Genomic DNA, 25,343 nt, shown 5'->3' on the forward strand with positions numbered 1-25,343 from the left:
CAGACTGGAGGGACACGGGTAGCTGGGATGGGGGGGGGGGGAGGTGAGTAGGGGACATAGGCACCAACACTCTAAGAACATGATTGGTTCCTCTTACTACTGCCCCTTAATCCTGAAACTATCTCAGGGCCCTGCAAGGGTCATCTCCTCAGCACATTATAAACTCAGGTCTGCTTCAAAGATCTCCTATGAATAACAAAAGATACTTCTGTCATTCCAGTTACTTGGGAAATTTCAAATATGTTAAGAACTCTAACCAGGAACAAGGAACAGGAGGAACAACAACTATATGTTTCTTATACCATGTATTCATTAGCCTCCTGTTATTATAATAAAATGACTGAGAAAAAACAGTTTTAAAAGACGAAAGATTTATTTTAGTGGTTTCAGTCTATGGCTAGTTGGCTTTATTGTTTTTGTTCCTGTGGTGAGGCAGCCCATCGGGAGAAGTATGGTGGAGAAACTGTTCACTCCTGGCCAGCACATGGAGGAGGGTGGATGCAGAGTGCCACTGTCACCATCAAGGGCAAACCTCCAATAACCTGCAAATCTCTCACTAGGCTCCACCCTTTAACATTTTTATTACCTCCCAATAGTGCCAGCCTGAGCTTTTAGCAACACCTTTGGAGGACATTCCACATCCAAACCCACATAAGGGTTATATTTTTGGATTCTTGATTTCTACCCACTGACTAGTATGTCAACCTTGATGACAGTCTCACACTGGAGTTCTAGAAATTTTGGAAATTAGGAAGTGTGAATCTTTCAAATTCTTTTTTTTTTCTTCTTGATATGATTTTGATATCTCCCAACCAATAAATTTGCTAAGAAAACTGCATATATTATCTGGTACCTTCTATACCAGCTAAATGCTATTGCTGACAACTTTTTAATTCATGACAAATTTGTTGGTTCTTTCCTTTAATATGTGTTTATATATTTTATAATATTTTGGTTAAATTTAAGTACTTTTAGGTGTTACTTTTACTGTGACTATTTAGTAGCTTTTTCCCTTTCTGTATAGCACTTTACTAACTTTAGTCAATAATCGTTACCTATTATGTATAAAAATTACTCTAAAACTTATTGGCTTAAAATGAAAACATTTTTATTTGGAGGATGCAGTTCATTTCTGAGCATTCCTTTGAGTTAGGAACTTAGGAAATTTAAGTGAAATTTTTGACACATGCTTTTTCATGAGAATGTATAAGATATTGGCAGCCTCTGTCTGTGTTACAGTCCAATATATGGTCTGGTCATCTTGTTATCAGCTATAGCATCCATTTTCTTTTTCCTTTTTCATTAGTATGTGTTTACAATACATGTTAATGATATCCATTTAGGGGAATTGACCCATGCACGTAACATATCTTGATCCATTTTCAAGTTGACCTATTCGCCTTGACTGGAAAAGTTGGTGCTGGTTGTTGACAGGAGGCCTCAGTACCCCTCCATGTCTCTCCATAGCATTGCTGTTGCTCAAGGTCATGCTTATGATTAGATTCCCACAGAGTGAGCCTTCTAAGAAACCTAGAAGAAGGGATTTTGTATTTTATGACCTAGCTTTGGAATTCACATACTTTTGCAGCCTTGTAGTACTCTAGTGGTTATATAGTCTAGTCCTGATTTAATATTCAGTTTGTAGGCAACTACAAAGGAAGTGTGATGGGTCCTCAGGGCTATTTTGAGACTTGCTAACACGCAAGACTTTATTTGAGTTTCAATGAAAAGATGTAAGTCAGTGATAAGAATTAGCAAGTAGTGTTTTAGAATGATTAATTTTATTGTTTTGATAAACTTTAATCTGTTTGAAAGGGGTAATTTTATTCTAGTTTTTCACATTCAGAAAAACTAAAACTGGAAAACATGGTGTTTTTGTTTTCAGATTATTTAAAATATGTGACAACATACATGGAAGTACTTATTCTAATGACAGTACAAATATGGATTCTCACATTGGCTCAGTGGAAACTTTCTCAACAGAAATGAACAAAGGGGAACCATGGAACTATAGCAATAATAAACAGAAACCTCAGTATTGTACAAACATGTTTAAAGCACATGACACTTTTCCTGGTTCTGAAAATGGAGGACATGTATTCAAAGTACCGTCTTTTTCTGTTGCATTCCAGCCTAATGATAGTCAAGGTAATTCCTTGCTTTTTCACTCAATTTTATAAAAATATAAACTAATTAATTTTTTACCATAGATGAAGAATACAAAAATATAGTCAGTTTGAGTAAGTTATGTGTAGTTTCTGCATTTTATTATGTTGTATTATTTTAAGGCTGTCTTTTGAGTAATTTTAAATTTATCAGTAATAAAAACTTATTCAACTTATATTGAAGCACTTTTTAATAGTTTTTAAAATATCCATATAAGTATGTAGTTTTGTTTTGTTTTGTTTTTTGCTTTTTAGGAGTAACCAAAACTGGCTTCGGTTCATTGAAAGCTGTCACAGAAATCCGTATCCTTTATTTTACAGTGTTTTTTATTAAATTTATCATAATTTTATGGTGCTAGCAAAAACTTTTAAATGACTTTATATCCTTTTTTATTATCTAAAAATTTTATTACATGTTTGAAATTCATGTAGTTTACAATCATCTTGGGGAGTGCAGCTTGTTTCTTTTTTTCCTACTTCATGCTAGTATTTACATTAATTGGGGTTATTAGGGTCCTGCACATGGCACATATTTATTCCTCTCATTTTCCCTTCCCTTCTTTCTCAGTCTTTAACCTTTGGACTACCTTTCTATTACAAGAGATCTATTGCCTTGATTTTCTATCTATACTTTATCATTTTCTTCGTTTGTACTTTGCCTTACTCAGATGAGATACCTACAGTATTTAAGCTTCTGTCTGGTTTATTTCACTCAACCTTTTATTTTCTGCATTTTCATGCAGATGTCTCAGATGTGTCATTCTTTATAGCCAAGTACTATTCCATTATATGTAGGTGCCACATTTTTGTTATGTAATCACCTGTTGATACACAGGCTGCTTCCACAGTTTAGCTATTACAAATTGTGCTGCTATAAGCTGGTATACATGTACTGCTGTAGTATGATGACTTAAGCTCCTTGGGGAAGACATCTAGCAGGAGGGTAGTTGGGTTATATGGAATTTCTAATTTCAATTCTTTGAGAAATCTCCATAATGATTTCTGTAATGGTTATTTGCATTTACATCAACAAGGCAGGAAGGTTCTTTTTTTTTTTTTTTTTTTTTTTTTTTTTTTTTTTACCATAGCAGTGTTACTTTTTTGTTGTTAGATTTCCTAATTATTGTCCTTCTTTCAAGACTGAAGTGGAATCTTAGAGCTGTTTTAATTTTTATTTCTCTAATGACCAAAGACATTGAACATTTTTTCTTGTATTTGTTGACCATTTTTATTTCTTCCTCTATGAAGTGTCTGTTCATTTCTCTCATCCATTTCTTGACACGGTCTTTTTAAGTGGTGTAATTTTTTTTAAGTTTTTTGAATATTGTAGATATTAGTCCTCAATTTTACAGTGTTTTATATTTATGAGATCATATTTTAATACTTTCATTGTGTTCCTATGCATTTCTATCGGTTGATAAAGAAGATGAATCTTTTGGGTCATGTAAGATTTGTGCATATATTTCTCAAGTGTAGTCTATAGATTGGTGGCAGTTTGTAAACTGTTACCAGCATGTGACAGGATAATAGAGATGTTTGAGAGGGCTGGTGAGATAGCTCAGTGGACTAAGCACCTGCTTAGGCACAGCTCCCATCCCCAGCACAACATGCTATGCCCTGGGCATGCTGAGTCTGCACCAAGTCCAGGCATGATTGTTCATGCCTATTAATCCCAGCATTGAGAAGGCTGAAAACAGGAGGATCAATATGAGTTGGAGTGTGTAGTGAGACCTTGTACCAAATACATAATGTATAAATAAGTAGAGATCTTTGGTATTGTAGGAGAAGGTTAACCATATTTACTTACAGATGGATATAGGTAATTTGTATTTTGGATAAGAAGAGGTATAGTGCACAGATATATACAATCTCTTATATTTTTGGTAAGATCAGCCATATAAAGTTAAAACGAATAGGGGAAATAAAGGAAATGAGATATTTTGTGGATTGGGGATGGTTTTTACAAGTCTAATATTTGAAAGATATATATATTCATTCCACTTTGCATGTCTGGGCACTTACAAATGTAAATGTTTTAAGTGTATTTGGTGTATTCTGGCAGTAAAATCTTTGAGTATTTAATACCCTGTACCTGCCTATACTAGTATATTTTATTTAATTTCATTATCATTCACTAGTTACTTGTGTGACTATTTTTTCATGACCTAAGAATTAATTCCATGAAGGCGAAGGCTGTGCTTTATCTATCCTTCTGTTTTCCAATATATCAAAACATATAGTAAAGACCATAAATTAAGAAGTTGTTTTAGCAAAGGAATAACAATAGGCAAGGGTGAGATGAAAAATCTGTGGAATATGTTTTGAAATAATAAACTTTGGAGTTTAGCCAAAATCAAATATAATGATAAAAGGAGTAGTGGAAGATGATCTTGAGTAGGTATCTTAGGATCAGATCATTTAATGCTGTGAATAGAAAGGTCAAACTCTTTTTAAAAAATTTTTTCTTGGGTTTATTGAAGTATAATAGGTAGATAAGAATTGTACATTTTTTTGTCCCCCCCCAATTGTACATTTTTTAAGTCTACAATGTGATGTTTTATTATTGTATACATTGTGAAAATGATTAGCCAAGCTAATTAGTATATTACCACTATGTATGATTAGAATGTTTGGAAAAGGAGCCCTTATACTTTGTTAGTAGGAATATAAATTATTATATCTTATAGAAAACAGATTCATCAATAATCTAAAAATAGAACTATCATGTAATTCAGTAATCTCACTCTTGGACACATATCCAGAGGAAATAAAGTCAGAATACAAAAGAGAAACATGGATACCCATGTTTACTTTGGTATTACTCTCAATAGCTAACATATGGTATCAGTCTAGGTACCTATCAACAGATAAATGGATAAAGAAAATATGGTTTATATACATGGCTGAATATTACTCAGCTATAAAAAAGAATAAATTCCTGCCATTTACAGGAAAATAGAAATAGAGAACAACATATTAAACAAAACAAGCCAGAACTAGAAATATTAGTATTACAGGTTTTTTTCTTATACGCATAAGAAAGAAAAAAAAAGGAAACCAGAAAGTGATATACATTTCTACCAACAATGTAAGAGTTCCATCATCTCTACAGCCTCAGCAGCATTTACTATTTGATTTCTTATGATGGTCATTGTGTAAGGTAGACTTTCAGTGTTATTTTAATTTTCTAATGAACAGAGATGTTGAAAATTTTTTTCATGTATTTATTGGCTATTTGTACCTCTTCTGAGAAGTGATTATTCATTTCACGCACCCATTTTTTTATTGGGTCATTTATTTTGGGGTACCTATTCCTTTGAGTTCTTTGTATCTTTTAGACATTAATCCCCTTTCCCAAGAAATAGCTCTCAAACAATTTTTTTTTTTCCAGAACCAGGGATTGAACTCAGGCCCTTGCGCTTGCCAGGGAAGCACTTATTCCACTGAGCCATCTCCCCAGCCCCTCTCAAACAATGGTTATCTCTTTACTCTGTTGTTTAGTTCCTTTGCTGGGTACAAGATTTTTAATTTTCTTAAAATGTATTTAGTACAGGGTCTACAGGATCTACAGGGTCTCGCTATGTGAGTTGGACTTGTAGTGATTCTCCTGTTTTCAGCCTCCCAAGTGCTGGGATTATAGGCCCACACCTGCACACCACCACACCAGTCACAGTCTCAGAGTGCCCTGGGGGCAGACCTGGCATGGCATTCCTGGGATGAAACCCCGGCTGCTGCACTCTGCCTAAGCAGGTGCTTTTTTGTCCACTGAGCTACCTGACCGGCTTAGAAGCTTTTAAATTTGATATGCCATTTATTGATTTTTGATGTTATTTCTTATGCAATTGGGATTCAGTTCAGAAAGTTCTTGCCTATGCCTATGTCTTCAAGAATTTTACCTATTTTATCTTCTAACAGATTTTTCTATATTAATATTTTGATCTTTGATCCATTTTGATTTTAGTTTAGTATGCAGTGAGATATATGGGTCTAGATTTAATCTTCCATATGTGGCTAGCTGATTTTCCCAGTACCATTTATTACAAAGGCTATCTTTCCTCTATTGTATATTTTGGGCCTCCGTGTCAAAGATCATATTTCTGAACATGCCTGGGGTTGTTTCTGTATCCTCTGTTTGATTCCATTAATCTACATGTCTGATTTTGTGCCAGTGCCATTTGATATTTTTCGAGCAGTCAAGTTACCTCATCAAAACTATGCTTTAATTATATGGAATTAGAGACCAGATGCTGGGAAATACACCAGAATCTGTAGAAGTTATGGTTCCATTTGCAAAAAACAGGAAATAAACTCTAGATATTGGACAGTCAAGCTAGGAAAATCTAGGTCAGAGTAACTCTAATCTTAGGTACTCAATTTGAAATAATTCTTTTATTTTTAAGGTAGCAACATTTTATTAAAGGTAGGAAAAGAAACCAGCTCTGCAGAGCAAGTTTGGGCCAATTAAAAGTAACAAAAGTAGTATACCCTGTAGTGTAAGGGTTGGGCAACCATGCAAGAGAACACAGTGGCCCATTTGACATAATTCTAAAGTACTATATCATTATAACATGCTGGCCTGACCACCCATGAAAAGTATGTTCAATGCAAATAACTGAATTCAGTTATACTGGGAGAAAACAAGGAGGTTATATAGGATGATACAAGAATTTGAGACATAGCCAGTTTTTTATGCTTTTGTTTAGCATGCTTTTGTCTCATCCCTGGTGATCTAAATAGGTTGAAAATAGGAAATATATTAGCAGTAAGTAGTTAATGGTTGTTTAATTATCAGTATGTTGGCAAATTTTTATATTTACTTTTTGTATAATAGCACTACCTTTTGAAGTGTTTTAAAGATTTTCATACTATGTGAGTAGAGCTGAAGTGGTTCTGTTTGTTTAGCTGTCTCTGTTAGGCAAGACCACTATCTATACGTTCATTATTTATTATTCCAAAATTTTATTTTCCATCAGATTCACTGAATTGCTATGCTTTATGATGTACAGCAGAAGACTAAAAACTAGGCATGATAATTTGAGCATTTGTAGGTTACTTAAATACAATCTATTTGCTGATTATTTTTTACTATTTTACTATGTTTTTGAATTCTCATAACAATAGTTTTGTGAGATTGATACTGCCACAGTACTCTTGTCATTTTCAGTTCTGCAGACATTTTTTCCCATTATAGCATGTAATTACAGGGACACTGCTGAGAGTTTGTTGAAAGGAAAAATTCAATTTCAAGTGTTGATAGTGATGATAAATGATGTTTGTGGTTGAATTTTATTATGAACTAGGAAACTGAATCTGCAGCTACCCTGAATCAAAGATTTATTTTTTTGAATATAAATTGATGTAGAAATATCTAATGAGAGAGAAACCAGCATGATAGCCTACTTCTGGGCTTGTTAGAAATAAATATTTTATAGGAAAAGACGTATTTTGAAGGAGCAATGAGATTTCCTCAAAGACTGATACTGAGAAATGGAAAATTCCATATTTTTGGCTGTTGGCACAAACATTCTAACATGCTACACAACTGAGAGTAATATGAAGAATTATGAATTAATGGTTAACATTCTTGAGATGATGATGGGGAGCTGTATAGATCGATAGTAACATACACATAAGTCATAAGAGTATTTTATTTTTGTGGGTTTTTTTAAAAACAGAGTCTCATTATGTATCTCAGGCTGGCTTCAAATGACACTTCTCTTGTCTCAGCCTCCAAATTTTGGGATTACATGTGGGACTATCATATAGTATATTAGAAGGTAATGAGCATTATAAAGAAAAAATGTAGAGCAAGGTAAAATAAGATTAAATCTGGACTACTGGTATTGAAAGTTCGTAATTTAGAATTAAATACAATTATTAGGGTAGGTCTTTAGGAAGTCTTTTCCTTTTCTTTTTTTTTTTTTTTTTTTTTTTTTTTTTTTTTCGGATCCGGGGATTGAACTCAGGCGCATGCACTTGCCAAGGAAGCGCTTATTCCACCGAGCCATCTCCCCAGCCCTAGGGCAGGTCTTTATGAGAAGGAAAGATCGAGCAATTAAAGAAGGGGAAAGAGCCAAGGAAATTGAATAATCTAAGTGGAGGCAAGGCTTCATGGCAGGCACATGGTTGATGTTTTTGAAGAATAGCAGAGTCCAATAAGTTAGAGGAGATAAGTCAGCGAGAAAATGGCAGATGAACTCAGACCTATAAAGGTAAGGTTGGTTGGAGAGTAGCTTTGGGGAAAAATGATTATTTAAAGGTTTATGTACTTTGAAAGAAAGGAGAGGAGAAGTTGAGCAGAGAAGCTTGTCCCGAGCCAGCGCGTCTGTCAATGAAGGTCACCTGGGAGAGGAGCGGGGAATTGAGGAGAGTACAAAGGACAGGAGACGCGAGAAATGGAGACGACAGGATTCTGATCAAGTCTCGTTTATTCAAAGGAAACCCTGGGTATATATAGTGGAGGCTTAGGGAAATGACATTGGCGGGTAAAAAGGTGCGAGTAACTAGGCAACCGGGCTATGACAGGAAGTCCTACCTCCGGGGCATAGCAGGAGATTTATGGGAAATAGGCGGGGCAAGAATTAGGAGCTTAGCTCAGCAGAGGTGGGGGAAAAGGAAGTCAGCGTCCCTAATGACGCTGATGCACCAAGAGAATTTTATAGGTCAGAGGCACTCAGGTGATCATTAAGAGATGCATGGCGCAGAGTCGTGATGTGGCAGTTTCACAGGAACCCGGAAACCCACTTGCAATAGGATTGGAGGCCTGAAGTTATTGAGCCTCCCACAGAAGCTGTATAATTTGATTTAAATTTTAAAAGGATCACTGCAATCACGGAATTCTTATATCTTCATAAAAAATGCAGTGCTTAGCCAAGCATGGTGGCACACACCTGTAATCCCAACACTTGAGAGGCAGAAAGATCTCCATGAATTTAATGCTAACCGGGGCTGCAGAGTGAGTTCAAGGCTGGTCTGAACTATATGATGGAACCCTGTCTCAAACAAAAACCAACAACAACAACAAAAAATACAGTGCTTAATTATGTTTCAATGTTTTATTATCTACCTTATCTCTTTTAATAGATTATAAAACCTAGATTGTAGAAACTCATTTTCTTCTTTCTTTAATCTTTTATTTCTTTATTTGGTGCAGGGTCTCACTACACAGCTTGGTCTCAGGGTTCTGGGACCAGGTTGGCATGTGGTACCAGCGATTCAACCCAGCTCCTTGCACTTGCCAGACAGGCACTTAGACTGCTTAGATATCTCCCGGCCCTTATTTCTTCTCTTGTTGTTGTTTTCTAAATCTAGTAAAGAACTTTACATACAAGGTAGTATTAAATAAATTAGTTGACTGGTAAGAAGAGTGCCATAAAATATCTCTGTCAATCTGGCAAGTCTCTCACTTTACTCCTATTTCTACTTTTTAGTTCCTTTTGGTGATTTGCTTTATGTCTCTAAATAATAAATTTGCTAACTTTTAATTTATCAACATTAGGGTATACCTAGATACATATTTTATCCTAACTTTATCAGTCAAATAGAAATTTTTTATTTTTATTTATATGTTTCAACTTTTTTTTTTTAATAGAGGTAGAGTGGTTTAAATTCTTCCTCTTGAGCAAGTATCCTGATAATTATAATTAAAACCAGCAGTTACCACAAATTATCACACACAGGGGTTTTGAGTTATATGACTAAAAATACACATCAGTGAATGAAGTATAATTGCAATCATTCGTAATTTAAATTAGAAACCTGAAAGGAGATAAAAATCAAGTGACTTAGACAAGGTAAATATGAAAAAGAAGTACTTTGGATAAACTAGAAGTGTAGTTCTGATAGACTTGTCTCTATATACTTGCATATCTTCCAACATATTTAACTTTTAAGTTATAACCCTTAGATAATCAAGTTTCTACATAGGGACTTTGTAAGTTCTCATAATATGAAATGTGAATGAGATTTTGATAATTTCTGTTAGTTCCCTTTTTAAGATATCAAAATAGTAAATGCTAAAGGCACATTGTTAAATGTTAAAGCCTCATAAGAGTCTATATATAACAACTGAATTTTTCAATTAAAAATAACCAGTTTTTAAAATGTTGAACTATTTAACTCCTTCATGTTATTCTAAGCGTTAAAATTTAGAAGCATTTTCAAAGAATTTCCATATTTCAACTATATACAGTCCAAAGCTTTTGATGATGTAAGTACCTTACCATAATTAGTACTTCCTGTTTTCACTAGTTTGTGTGTTCTCCAAGAAGATGAACTAGATAACATCTTTGTATCTCGAGAGGCATAGCCAGTCACATAGGAGCTCAGAAATGTTTTTTAAATTAATTACGTGTGGTTTTTGTAGGTGGGTTGATTTTTATTAGATTTATAAGAACTTTTCTGGACAATCAAGGAATGATTTTATTCTAGGTATAGCATATTTATTTAATAAATAAAACAGCATGATAAAATATTAACAGTGTTTTTTAAGGATGGAAGATCTGGACAAGGTTAAAATTTTAATAATTGCAAAAGTAAAAAAAAAGTTTGAACCATCATTCTTCTGAATTTTCCTAAGACATTTTTTTCTAAAAATTTGAGAATGTGTGTGAAAAATTCTGTATATTGTATAATCAATTCAATTATATTTTTTAGCTTCTTTACACAGATAGGAATTTTGTGATTTGTGCTCCAACTGGTTCTGGGAAAACTGTAGTGTTTGAACTAGCTATAACAAGATTGTTAATGGAAGTACCATTGCCATGGTTGAACATTAAAATTGTCTATAGTAAGTATATGTTATAAAAATAATGATTCGGTATATTAAAAACATTAGAGCAATAGGGAAAAGAAATTCAGTTCAGGATATAGGCATTATTGTTTTTCATACATTTTGAAAGAAATTATTAATTTATTTGTTTTCATTGTTCAGGATTGAATCTATGACCTCATATATGCTAGGCAAGTGCTCTACATTGAGCTACACTCCCAGTTCTAATAAATTCTCATCTTTCCCCTCTTTTTTGGGAGCAGGGGATACTGGAAACCCAGAGCTTTCATAACTGAGCTACCTCCCCAGCCTTTGTGTAATTTTTATTTTAAGTCAGGATTCCACTGAGTTACTGACTTACCTAATATAGGCTCAAACTTGTGATACTCCTACCTTTGCATCTTGGAGTGCTTAGATTGCAGGTGTGTGCCACTGCACCTGACATTCTTTTATCCTTTTTTGTGGTATAGTGCTATGCTGCTGAGCAATACCCTCAGTCCTCCATACATATTTAATAAAGATATATCATGATTGGTTGGTCTATTACATTAAGTTTAAAACACATTTTCCCAGAGCTATGAATGAGTAACATCTGAATAGAGGATTTAAATTTTATCTGCTTGTTTTTAAGAGAACAGTTAAATTGAACAGATAAAATCACCTGTTTTGTAATTCTAGATGTTTACATAGAAACTTATACTTCCGTTTTTTTAGGTGTATATATTTTTAAAATCTCCGCAATGTAATATATGCATATGACTTAAAAATAAATATTATTAAGTGGCTTATAATGAAAAGCAGTGATCTCCTGTCTTGCCCATCTCTATTCTTAGTTATACTTTTCTGAACCATTACTCCTATTTCTACTTTTTAGTTCCTTTTGGTGATTTGCTTTACGTCTCTAACAATAAACTTGCTAACTTTAAATTTATCAATATTAGGGTATACCTAGATAGATATTTTATCCTAACTTGATCAGTCAAAGTTTTAAATTGCATTCATTTTCAAAATAAATTATACTATTATAGTGGCACCAATAAAAGCCCTGTGCAGTCAGCGTTTTGATGACTGGAAAGAGAAATTTGGACCAATAGGATTGAATTGTAAAGAACTCACTGGAGATACAGTCATGGATGACTTATTTGAGATTCAGCATGCTCATATTATTATGACAACTCCAGTAGGTGTTATTTATGCTTTATTTTTCCTTATTTTGAATATCTCTATTTTCATTGAGAAAAACTTAAAATATAAGTTGAAACATATATTTACAATATAAACAAACACAAAAACTAATAATAGTAAAAGTACAAAAAGAATGTTTAGAAATAAGCAAAAAGGGGCCAAGGAGTTAGCTCAGTAGAATAATTGTTTGCCTGGTAAGCTCAAGGGCCTGAGTTCAATCCCTGGTTCTGCCAAAAAGATAAATAAATAAGCAAAAGGCAAGAAAAATCAGGAAAGAATATTCAATTTATTATTGGGGATAATTTGTAATTATATTTATAGTTTATATTCTTTTGACCATGTATTATATATTATAGAAAGAGTACCTTGTTGGAACTTAAACATATGTAATTAGGCTGTGATTTTAAGCATTCTGTGTTAAAACTTTAAAAAAAAAACCTGAAGGCTTATTTTTAAATAACTATAAGATGTCAAAATCCTTTAAATAATTTTTAGTCTTTAAATCTTTTTCAGGATACTTTTAAGATGTCAATCAAAATACTGATTATACTTGTGAAAAATTTTTTGATGTCTTGGGGCTGAGAATATAGCTCAGTGGTCTAAGTGCCTGCCTGAAAGGCTGAAGGATCTGGGTTCAATCCTTGGTACTACATGCTGTACTGGTTCCATACAAAGCCAGCCACTGAAACCCAGTGTGGTGGAGCATGCCTGTAATCCCTCTGCTGAAGAGGCTAAAAACAGGAGGATCACTGGGAGTCTGAGCTGTGTAGTGAGATCCTGTACCAAATAATTAATAAATAAAACTTTCTTAAATTAAAAAATTTATTGATGTCTTAAACAGTATTTGCTTTAACTTTTTATCAAATTAAACTGCTTGTATTGTTTCCTATAGGAAAAATGGGACAGCATGACTAGGAAATGGAGAGACAACTCTTTGGTCCAGCTGGTTCGACTAATTCTTATTGATGAGGTAGTGAACATATGCTTCACTTCAAGTGATAAACATAAAAAATATTATTAGAATAGATAAAGTGAAGGCATTTTGAGCCAGGGGTAGTAGGACAGAGTTGTAATCCTAGTACTTAAGAAGATAGTCAGAAAGATTACTGTGAGTTCAAGGATAACCTGAACTATATAAGAGAGACCCTGTCTCAAAAAGAAAAAAAATTCAACCAAATAATGTTTAATCCTTTAAAGTGGCAAGTGCTCATTTTCTGAAGGATAAATGTTAGTATTATTTATGTTTTAATTGATCAAACAGATTTTTTTAGTTTTATGACTAGTGAATCTTTGTTGATTTTTTTTTTTTTTTTTTTTTTTTTTTTTTTGCTTAGGTACATGTTGTAAAAGATGAAAATCGTGGCCCCACACTTGAAGTTGTAGTCAGCAGGATGAAAACTGTACAGTCTTTATCTCCTCCTTTAGAAAATAAAAGCAAAAATATTCCAATAAGATTTGTAGCTGTGTCTGCAACAATTCCAAATGCTGAGGATGTAAGTTAGAATTTTAGTCTATCAAATATTTTTTTTGACTTGTAAAATGTTTAGTCCTTTTAAGTTTAGAGAAAAAGAAAGGATTTGCCTGACAATTACCTAAAATATTTATAGGAAAATAAGTAATAGAAATTTAAGGCTCAATCTCATAGGTACGACAATATTAAGGTCATGAACTTTCGTTGATTAGGCTGAATAAAACATTGTTAGTGGAATCTATTGATTGCTAGCATCTAAAGTCTTACTCTCATGGATTTCAAACACCTTGTTTTAAGTCATTATAACCAGCTAACTCAAAAGAAAAAAAAATAACCAGCTAACTCTAATTGCACAGCTAAGTATGATGGAGTATAAAAATAATTGCTGATATGATTATCATCTTCTCCCCATTTCTGTTGTAATAAGCACTCATGATTGATGCAAAAAGTAAGAATATATGGCCCCTGTCCTTTAGGAGGTTATCATGGTTAATGGGTATATTAGACATGTAAAGAGATAATTATATGTGATATTATATTTCCATAATATATGAATTAAGTTTTTCTTTTATTTTTAGGCAAATTTCTTAAAAAAGAATGTATTCTTTTATATACCTCTCAACCTATTATAGTGTTTTTGGAAATTATAGATACCTGTTACATTTTCTCTTCCAATGGAAAATTTTGTCTTTAAGAGTCCCATGCGTTACTGACTGAGCTATCCAGGCACCTTGTCTTCATCTTTAAATTTGCACAATTAATCATTTTCTGGTTATTAAAATGACTTGTTCATATTCATGAGTAATATATAGAATTTATAGTACAGGAAAACAATACAATGGAAATTCAGAGTTTGTATTTACAGATGTTTGCTGTGTATCAGACAGTTTTCTATTGCTATAACAAAATGTAACCTGATGCAGGATAATTTATTTTTAGTAAAGAGGTTGATAATATGAGAGTAGATGACCTCATCTTTTAGTCTCATAAGGTTCCAGGCTACCTCATCATACAGTGGAAAAATCTCTGGCAGGAATACATGTGAGAATAAGAGATAATATAGTAGGTCAGACACACTCATGGATCAGCCTCAACTTTTTTAACAGCTCATTCTCATGAGAATTTACTAACTCTGTAATACCAGCATTAATCTTTCAGAAGGTAACATCTCCAGTGACCTAGGCTGACTCCACTGCCATAGTGTTAATACTATACTGGAGACTGAGCTTGCAACAAAAGAACTCTTAGGGGATATACTTAAACCATATCCTAAACATAGCAACGTGAAATCATAATATATATAATTTTTTACCTACATCTTGATATATCTGCAAATATTTCCATGTCATTAATGTTCCTTTGTACTATTTTTGTGATTTTTTAATTTTTTTATCCAACCTCATAATAATGGAAGATTGTTATTTTCACTTTTTCTGTTATGATTAACAATGAAATGATCTTTGAAAATATTCATGGTCTTATAGTACTATGAACAAAGAAAGTGAACAGGATTTCAGAAAATGGAAAAATAATCCTTGCTTATGGATAGGAAGAACCACTATTGTGAAAATGACCATACTCCCAAAATTGTTATACAGATGCAATGCAATCCTGAGTGAAATACCATTAGTATACCTCACAGATCTAGAAAAAACATTCCTAAGATTCATCTGGAACCAGAGAACACCTAGAGCAGCAAAAGCAATCCTGGGCAACAAAAGAAAGGCAGGAGACATCACAATCTCTAACTTGGAATTATACTACAAAGCTACTGTGATAAAAATCAGGATGGTACTGGCATAAATACAAACCTAAGGATCAGTGGATCAGGTCAGAAGATGCAAACAACTGCAGTCATGCTCAGACTCCTTATCTGTGACAAATGGGCCACACATGTTCAGTGGAAGAGAGATAGCCTCTTTAATAAATGGTACTGAAAAAGCTGGCTTCCCAAATGCTGAAAACTAAAATTAGATCCATGTCTATCACCATGCATTAAACTACGGTCAAAATATATCAAAGATCTAAATATTAAAACAAAAACACTAAATCTAGAGGAGAAAGTAGGTAGAAATCTTAAAGACATGGGAGTAGGTAGAGAGTTCATGAACAAAATCCTAATTGTATGGAAAATACTTCAAAGAATCAACAACTGGGATCTCATCTTATTGATTTTTTTGGACATTAAAAGAAATTACCAACAGAGGAAAAAAAAAGAAAATTCATGAAATCCATGAATTGAGAAAAAGTTTTAGCTGACTGTCCTTCAGACAAATGACTTCTATCTAGAACATAAAGAATTTTTTTAAATCAGGCTCCCAGATTCAAAAATCCAGTAAAAAAAAAAAATGGAATCTGAGATGAATACACACTTCTCAGATGAAATAAAATGGCAAATAAAGGGCCAGGGAGATGGCTGAGTAGAATAAGTACTTGCCTGGCAAGCACAAGGGCTTGAGTTCAATCTCCGGTTTCACAAAAAAAAAAAATAAAAAAATAAATAATAAATATATGAGAAAATGTTCAACATCATTGATCATTTGAGAAATGCAAATTAAAATAACACTGAAATTTCATCTTACCCTAGAATGGCTGTCATCAGGAAATCAACCAATAACAATGCTGGCAGAAACTGAGGAAAAGGAACCCTGCTCCACTGTTGGTGGAAGTGTAGATTGGTACAACCACTATGGATATCAGTGTGGAGATTCCTCAAAAAGCTAGGATTAGAAGTCCCATTGAACACAGCTACTGCCCTCCTGGGTATTTTTCCAGATGAACTGAAAACATCATATTACAGGAATATATGTGCACCCATGTTTAGAGCAGTGTAATTTGCCATAGCTAAATCTTGGAAACAGCCCAGGGGCCCATCAACTGAGGAATGGATAAAAAAGATGTAGTATTTTTATACAATGAAGTATTAATCAGCTATAAAAAATAAACGAGGCTTTTATAGGTAAATGGATGCAACTATAAAGACCATGCTCATAAGTGAAAGTCAGACCTGCATATATAAGCATATTGTCTTTCTAGTATAAAAACCTGAAAGAAAAATAAAATCTGAAAGGTACAATAGGTACTATAAAAGGGAAAAAACAACTGGGATGAGGGAAAGGATAAAAGAAAAAAATCAATGAAAAAAATATATATATACATAGGCTACCTTGGATAATTGTACTGCTGAAAGGAACTGCTAAAAGGGACAGTTAATGTTTAAACTTTTTTCTTTTTAATTTTTTTTATATTTCCTAATTCTGTATGCTTATATTCGGTAATATGAACAACTAATTTGAAGACAATATGCAATATAACAATGTTGAATTTCTGTCATCTTGTTTAGTAAAATTCTGTATTTCTAAGGTTTTTTAAAATTACTTTTTATTATCTTTTTTAAAGTGTAAACTAACTAAGGGATATATAAAATTTTAAGGATACATTACATTTAGTGTTACATTCATTTGGTTAAGCAGACACTTCTCTTTATCCTACCAGCAGTCAAATTTCTGAATTCTAACACTGGAAAATATAATAATGAAATTATTATTATTCAAGATTAAATATTTGGACAGGGAGCTAGCTCAGCAGCATAAGAACCTGCCTGGCAAGCTCAAGGTCCTCAGTTCAATCCCCAGTACCAAAAAAAAAAAAGATTAAATACTTATAATATTAATATTAAATATGTCAAGTTTTTAAAATTTATTTTCTTTTGTTGTATTTCATACAGGGTCTACAGGGTCTCACTATGTAGATCCAATACTTAGTGATTCTCCTGTTCTAAGCCTCCCAAGTGCTGGGATTACAGGCTCGCTCGCGCCACCATGCCCAGTCTCAATCAACTCTCACCGTACCCCAGGGGCAGGGCTGGCACAGCATGCTGGGGATCGAATCCCAGCTGCTTCATTCTGCCTAAGCAGGCACGTTAGTCTGCTGAGCTATCTAGCTGGCCCATCTGTCAAGTTTATTGATTATCATTATCTTATTTTTTATTTATGTTTTTATGTATTTAGTACAAGGTCTCACTACGTAAATAAGAATCATAGTGATTCTCCTGTTTTGAGCCTCTGAAGTGCTGGGATTATAGGTGCAAGCCACCAGCCCAGGCTCAATCACCATCTTAGCATGCCCCAGTGCCTTACTTATTCATAAACAGCTATTATATAAATAAAAATCTTTTTCTTTCTTTGTCTTGTTATCACCTATTAATTGTACTACATTGTAGTGCCTATATGTGCCATTTCAACACATACAATATATTTAGACAGGGAGATAGCTGCCTGGCAAGCTCAAGGTCTTTAATTCAATACCCAGTATCAAAAAAAAGATTCAATATTTATATATTAACATTAAATATCTGTCAAGTTTATTTTTGTTTTGAATTTCACATATATATACACATATATGTTATATTTCAATCGTAATTACCCTCTGTTAGTCTCCCTTACTCTCCTTACTCCTCATTTCCCTGATCTTTCTGTTCTCTAATGGATTCCCTTCTAATTACCTTGTAATTCTTTTTTTTTTTTTACATTTTTAATTTTTTTTTAACATTTAGTGTGTGTGTGTGTGTGTGTGTGTGGCCAGCTCAGCCCACCAGGGGGCGCGGCCGGCATGTGGTGCTGGAGGATTGAACCGCGGTCCCTGTGCTTTGCCAAGCTTGTTCCAAGTAGGTGCTTTAGACCACTGAGCCATCTCTCCAGCCCCCTACCTTGTAATTCTTAAAATTTCTTTGTTTGTGGTAATCACTGTTTCTGTGAATGTTTTTTCTTTGTCTATTCATATCCTCTTTCTCAATTTACTCCTAAAGTCTTATCCTTCTGCTTCTGTGAGGCTACAGTTTCTTATATGATCTTATTTCTAACCATGATAACCTTGACAATATTTCAGTATTTTTTTTGAAAGGTATTGTCTTGCATCATTACTGTAGGAAATAGGGAGGTTGCTTTTATGCAAATGAGGAGGGGACCTGGAGATGTCGGCCCAGGAGAAAGGAGACAGAAGAGGGGCTAGAAAAATTAAAAGGATTAAGATGTGATATATATGTTAACCCCGCAATGAATGTATTCATTATGTGTCACAGACATGTACTAATAAAGTTTTTAAAATACTGTTAGCATTTACTAATGTAACAGTAACATAATATGAAATAAATACTTTTATAACTTTAATGTGTTTTATAACTGGGTTATTTTTAACTACAAAACTTCACTAGGAAAGACTGATTGTCCATGTTTCTGTCTTTTCAAGGTAGCAGAATGGCTTTCAGATGGTGAAAGACCTGCTGTATGTCTGAAAATGGATGAGAGCCATAGACCTGTGAAACTTCAGAAAGTGGTCTTGGGATTTCCCTGCAGTAGTAACCAGACTGAATTTAAGTTTGATTTAACTCTCAACTACAAAGTTGCCAGTGTTATACAAACATACTCTGATCAGAAACCTACTCTTGTGGTATGAAATGTTGGTTGCTTATTTTTAGTATGGTTTTCAATTTTTAACATGGTTAATAAAGAAAGTATTAATTCATTTTCAGTTTTGTGCAACAAGAAAAGGTGTGCAACAAGCCGCTTCTGTTCTTGTGAAAGATGCTAAATTTGTTATGACTATGGAACAGAAACAAAGGTATATTTATTCACTTTTGATTGATAGTAGGATTTTTAGGGATCAATTAAAATAATTTGGGCAGGTTACTTAACATCTCTAAGCCTTATTTTTGGGGGCCTGCCCATTAGCTCAGTTCTTTAAGTGGCTGCTTCAACAAAGCAGTCAGCCTCAGGTTGCTGTGGTTCGATCCCTAGAACTCAAGCCAGCCAAACCTGCCCTGAAGGCATTCTGAGCCAGCCAGAACAAAAAACAAAATATCCTTCTAAGCTTTATTTTTCTCATCTGTAAAATAATAATAGATAGTGAATCTTAATAAAACTATGAGCCTATCTTTATTTCATAACTAGATTTCTTAAAAAATAAAGATTATCCATGTTGCTATCTTCATTTTTGGTGCAATTTCAATACACCAGCTGCTATAACCTTTCACTAAAAGCTGACCTTGCTAAGTAATCTGTCATGAACCTCTAAGAAATTTGACCCCCTCTGCCTTATTTAAACACACTAGACTCTTTTCGTCCATGATCATCTTCTACCAGTTTGCTTACTACTTTCAAACTACTCATTTTCAGTCTCCTTTTCACCTTTTCTACCAAACTGAAAAATTCGACATTCTGGAGGGTTCTGAGATTCAATCTTTCTAATTCCACCTTCCTATGTGTTTGTATCTATTTACATGAAGTTGAATTAATATTTATGTCTGAGGATTCCCAGATTTGTATTTGCACCCAGGACTTACCTTCTAAACTGACCTGTAGTCTATCTGCCTAGCTGATATTTGATTGTGTAACTTAAGATCATCTTAAATTCAGTATGTTCAAAATACAACCTTGATTCTTTGTCTGAAACCAGCTGCTCTTCCAGCATGCTCCATGATAATTATATATAATCTTTCTAGTTGCTGATAGCCAAAACCAATCATTGATATTTCTCCTACCTTCCTTCCTGTATACAGTCAGTCACCAAGTCTTATTTATCCTTGCTTCCAAATATAATAACCAGCTTGGTCACCAATGTATTGGTAGTGAGAGATGGTGATGGGTCCTATAAGACATGGGGCCTATGGGATGTGAGTAGATCGTGGTATCATGACTCTTGTGAATATGTATCTGAAAGATGTCATTTTTGTCTCCATTAGACACTATTATTTTTCTATCTGGTCTGTGTCCTTTTTATCTGTTGACCATTCAATTACTCCCTTTTCTCACTGTATTTTCTATATAACAAAGTGATTAAAATTACAGCACTAAACTGGGTGTGGTAGTGCATGCCTGTAATCCCAGAACTGGGAAGGCTAAAGCAATAGAATCAGCACAAGTTTGAAGCAAGACTGGACCCTGTTCCCCACGTGTGTGTGTGGGGAGGGGACTGCAATACTAAATATTTCAGTTTCCAGCTTAAAAGCCTGTAGTAGCTTCTAACTGTTATTAGAATAAGTAGGATATGTCCTAATAACTCTTAAGTCCTTAGTGTGGTTTATAGTACCCTGTATAATATGATATCTAGCTAATTTTCTAGACTCATCATTACTGTGTTTTTATTTTGCTTACTACATTCAAGCCATATTGGCCTGTATTCTATGGATACCTCCAGCTGTTACCTTAACCAGTACTGCATCATGTTTTCTTTTCTTTGGATGTTTTTTACATAACTCCTATTCAAGTTATCCTTGAAGTTATTCTTTAAGTCACACTTTTAATACCAGTTTTTTGTAATCCTCAGTTTCTCTGTATGTACTTTAATAAACACATTGTGCTTTTATTATAATTTAGTTATGAATATCTTTTGTTTATTTCATTAGATCAAACTTTTTTTTCAGTTTTGTTTTTTATTAGTGTATGTTGACAGTATATAATGATCACAATCCTTGTAGGAAAGCTGGTACACTTACATAACACATTAACACATCTCTATTCTTTTTTATCCCCTTTCCCTTCCTTCCCTCATTCCTCTCTTTTATCTCTTGGTTCCCTACCCAATTGCAAAAATCTATCTCTCTTTTTTATAATCTATCTTATTTTTCTCTTTATTTATATTTTGAGTTTTCTATATAAGAAAAATCATGTGATATTTGTGTGTCTAATTTATTTCACTTAATATGATTTCAAGGTCAATCCATTTTCATATAAATGACTAAACAAAGAAGTGAAAGACCTCTACAGTAAAAATTATAGCTCTCTGAAAGATGAGATGGAAGAGGACATTAGAAAATGGAGAGATATCCTTTGTTCCTTGATTGGTAGAGCCAGTGTAGTCAAAATAGCCTTATTGGGGCCAGTGAAATAGCTCAGCAGTCGAAAGTGCCTGCTTAGGCAAGCTTAGGCAGGTATAGGGGACTATGGTTTGATTCCTGGCACTACATGTAGCTCAAGCTCTGCCCTCAGGGCAGGCTGAGCTGACCAAAAAAAAAAAAAAAAAAAAAAAATAGGGCCTTATTTCTAAAACTGATAATAGAAATTTACCATGATCCCAATTAAAATATCAATAGCACTTCTCACAGAACTAGAGGAAACAAACAAAATTCATATGAAACTGGAAGAGATCCAAGATAGCAGAAGCAATCCTGGGCAACAAGAGTAAAGTAGGAGTATCAAAAGCCCCAATTTCAAATTATATTACAAAGTTACTAACAAAAGCAGTAAGGTACTGGCATAAGAACAGATATAGATTAGTGGAACAAAAGAGGAAAAAAAAACCTTTAAGCACCTTTAATCATCTGCTCTTTGATGAAGGGGCTAAAAATACACAATGAAGGAGAGATAGCCTCTTTAATAAGTGGTGCCCGGAAACTGGTTATCCACATGCAGAATATTGACTCTAGAACCATGTATCTCACTGTGTACTAGACTAAAATCAAAATGGATCTAAGATCAAAATGTTAAATATTTAATCTGCTGAAAGATAAAACTTCCAACAATGTAAAGTTGGGGGTGGCAAGGACTTTCTGAACAGCACCATTTGCACAAGAAATACTATCAAGATCCCCAGTCACTGAGTAGCTGTTGAGAACTCAGCTGCCTCCCCCTGCTTCCCTGCAGTTGGTCCCCATCCCCCTTCCCCCATCTCTATGCCTGCCTGCCTTCACCCGAAGTCACCTCTTGCTGGTAGTTTGCACCAAGGAAAAGGAATAGTATCTTATGTCCGCTACCTCCATTCTTTCGTTCTTTTTACTGATGCAAGTAAGGGTGATGCCCTACTTCCTGCTGGCACTGAAGATTATATCCATATAAGAATCCAACAGAGAAATGTCAGGAAGACCCTCACCACCATCCAAGGAATCTCTGTTGGTTACCATAAAAAGAAACTGGTGAAGGCGTTTAAGAAGAAATTTTGCCTGCAACAGTAGTCATTGAGCATCCAGAATATAGAGAAGTAATCCAGCTCCAGGTGACCAGTGCAAGAACATATGCCAGTTCCTGGTAGAGATCGAACTGGCCAAGGAAGATCAGCTAGAGGTTCATGGATTTTAAGTGCTTGTGGCTCATTGAGGCTTATGTGAGGATTTGCTTGCATTGAAAGGATGAGTAGAGCATCCCTTCAGTCCTTTGTCACGAGTTTAAAAAACTCACAGCTTGCATAATTAACCACTTGGGTCCACTTTCATTTGGACTCGTGTAACTCCTTCATGCAATAAACTGAAAAGAGCAAATAAATAAATAAATAAATAAAGAATCAATGGGATGATACCAAATTAAAAAGCTTGTGGACAGTAAAGGAAAGAGCCAAAAGACTAAGAGACAAGCTACAGAATGAAAAAAAATATTTTGCCAGCTATTCCTTAGAAGACCAATAATACTAGAATATACAAAGACTCAAAAAAACTAGGTCCCTTCAGACCTTTTCTTTTTGTCTAATAAAAGACAGTCCAAAAAATGGGCAAGTGGAATGAATAAACACTCCTCAGAAAAAGTACAAAATGGATGATACATACGTGAAAAATGTTCAGCATCTCAGGCCATTAGAAAAATGCAAATTAAAATAACCCTGAGGTTCAAATGTACTCCAGAAAGAATGGCTATCATTAAGAAATCAAATAATAACAAATGCTAGCAAGGCTATAGAGGAAAAGGAACCCTTCCACATTGTCAGTAGGAATGTAAACTAGTACAACCAGTGTAGAAGTCACTATTTAGATTTCAAGGTGAGATTTTTCACCTTGAAAAACTAAAACTAGAAATCCATTTGACCAAGCTATTCCACTTCTAGGTATCTTTCTGAAATAGTTAAAAACATACTACAGTGATACATACATACCCAGTTTTAAAAAAATTTTAAACTCAAGCGCTTATTCCACTGAGCCATCTCCCGGCCCCCATACTTAGGTTTATACCAGCATAATACATAACTAAATCTTGGAATTAGCTTATACATATATCAAAAAATGAGTGGATAAAGACAATATTCACAGAACAGTACTACTCTGCTATAAATAAGGATAAACATTAGATTAAAATCTTCTTGAAATGGAGTCATGTTATTTACTACTTAATGATAAACCACTTAATCTTAGATGGTCTCAGCAGACTAATAGTCCATGGTTAAAAAATTTAGATTACTATTAATAACTTCAGAGAGTGAATAAAAATGTTTAGTGGTAGGCCCTAGACTAAAATTGGATTGGATAGTTACATGCAGATATGAGCACATACTGACTTCTGACTCATTTTCCAAGTACCAATGTACTTCTTTCCACTTGGGGTCAGATTAGCTTTTTGTTTTGTTTTTAATTATTTATTTATTTATTTATTTATTTATTTAGTGCAGGATCTCACTATGAAGCTCAGACTCCTAGAGATCCTTCTGTCTCAGCCTCCCAGTGCTAAGATTACAGGCACGCACCACCACATACCACAACTGGTTTTAAGGGCCGACAGAGCTTCTAATCTTTATGCCTAACATGACCAACTTTTCTGACCTCTAGTCTTTTAACTTTCTATTAAATTTCTTCTCCTGTATTACACATTTAAATAATAAAATATGTCTGTATTTTGAAATTTCTCAGTTAATTTCCAGAATTTAATTTGAAGTATTTTTATAAAGGGAGTAGCTCTTGAACCTGTGAATCAGGAGGATTTCTTGGCTACTTTTAGGCAATAATCAAGCATTGGGAGAATGTGTGAGCACCCAGTTTCTTCCTAATAAGTGAGCAATTCCAAATTACTTGTAGCTTCTCTGCACTATACCTATACTTTTAAACTTTCAGTTTTGCTTTTATGCTTAGTTTTAGAACCAACTGGTGTTGTAGTCAGGGATTAAAGGGTAAATAGATTGATACAGGACACATAATTTATAGTATTATTTTATAATATTGACCCAAAAAGTCAAATGTGGAAGAGTGCAAATGATCTGTCCATGTACTACAGACCCAAAGAATTTAGCTGAGAGCCTGGATCCCTTGGCAATATCTTGCACAATTCCAGCTGAACACCTAGCACTTATGGCAATGTCCTCCATGAGTTCAGCTGGAGGTCTAGAGCCCAAGCTAATGTCTCATGCAAGTCTGTATTAAGGATCTGCACTGGGAAGGCCCCAGGAGAATCAACAGCGCACCATCTTCCCCTCATTTATTAGGAATAAACTGGGTAATCAAGTTGAGGCATGCCATTTTTTAGGCAGAAATAAGATATATCAAGTGATGAGGCTTATTTTCTTGTTTAGAAACTAAGTCTGAAAGTTATTTTCAAAAACCTATAGGATTCTTTCCAGAATGGAAGGATCATTCACATAGATTTATGTGGTCTTTCTGGGTAACTATTTAGTAATTAACATTTTTAGCTGAATTTACCTGAGTAAGAAACTGAACTATATAAGGTATAAATTCTCTTTAAGCCAATTTGCATCCCATCATCTCCCTTTTTGTCCATTCAGTGTTCATGGATTAATTGTTTTTGGTTCAAAAAGTATTTTCTTGAACAGAAACATATGCAGTATTAATTCCTTTGCTCATTTCCCACACTTACCTAAGGAAAATTTGTTTTCTTAATTCACTCTAGTTCTCCCTTTTTCTTTCTTTATTCTCTATCCTCATTTTGGTGATTTCAGCAATAAAATGTTAGCATTAGAAACAGCATTAGACAACAATATGCAATGTATTAATTGTTGTAATTCACCTACCAACCTGTTTTGAAACTGTCTCATTGCAATTTTTTTT

General features: G+C 34.1%; 1 protein-coding gene and 1 pseudogene across 2 annotated transcripts in view; both read left to right on the top strand.

The window, feature by feature from the left end:
* Positions 1–25,343, top strand: part of Hfm1 (HFM1, ATP dependent DNA helicase homolog) — a 131,405-nt gene that overhangs the window by 22,986 nt on the left and 83,076 nt on the right. For both annotated transcript variants that reach the window (XM_023720346.1, XM_023720347.1), the window contains exons 5-13: positions 1,886–2,148; positions 2,421–2,468; positions 10,304–10,374; positions 10,821–10,953; positions 11,964–12,115; positions 13,013–13,090; positions 13,455–13,613; positions 18,839–19,039; positions 19,122–19,210. In XM_023720346.1, coding sequence (XP_023576114.1) covers positions 1,886–2,148; positions 2,421–2,468; positions 10,304–10,374; positions 10,821–10,953; positions 11,964–12,115; positions 13,013–13,090; positions 13,455–13,613; positions 18,839–19,039; positions 19,122–19,210 — 1,194 coding nt within the window. The remainder of the gene's footprint in view (positions 1–1,885; positions 2,149–2,420; positions 2,469–10,303; positions 10,375–10,820; positions 10,954–11,963; positions 12,116–13,012; positions 13,091–13,454; positions 13,614–18,838; positions 19,040–19,121; positions 19,211–25,343) is intronic.
* LOC105742794 lies at positions 22,260–22,662 on the top strand (annotated as a pseudogene).

This window comes from Octodon degus, unplaced genomic scaffold (genome assembly GCF_000260255.1).
Source record: "Octodon degus isolate 3935 unplaced genomic scaffold, OctDeg1.0 scaffold00074, whole genome shotgun sequence".
Lineage (NCBI taxonomy): Eukaryota > Metazoa > Chordata > Mammalia > Rodentia > Octodontidae > Octodon > Octodon degus.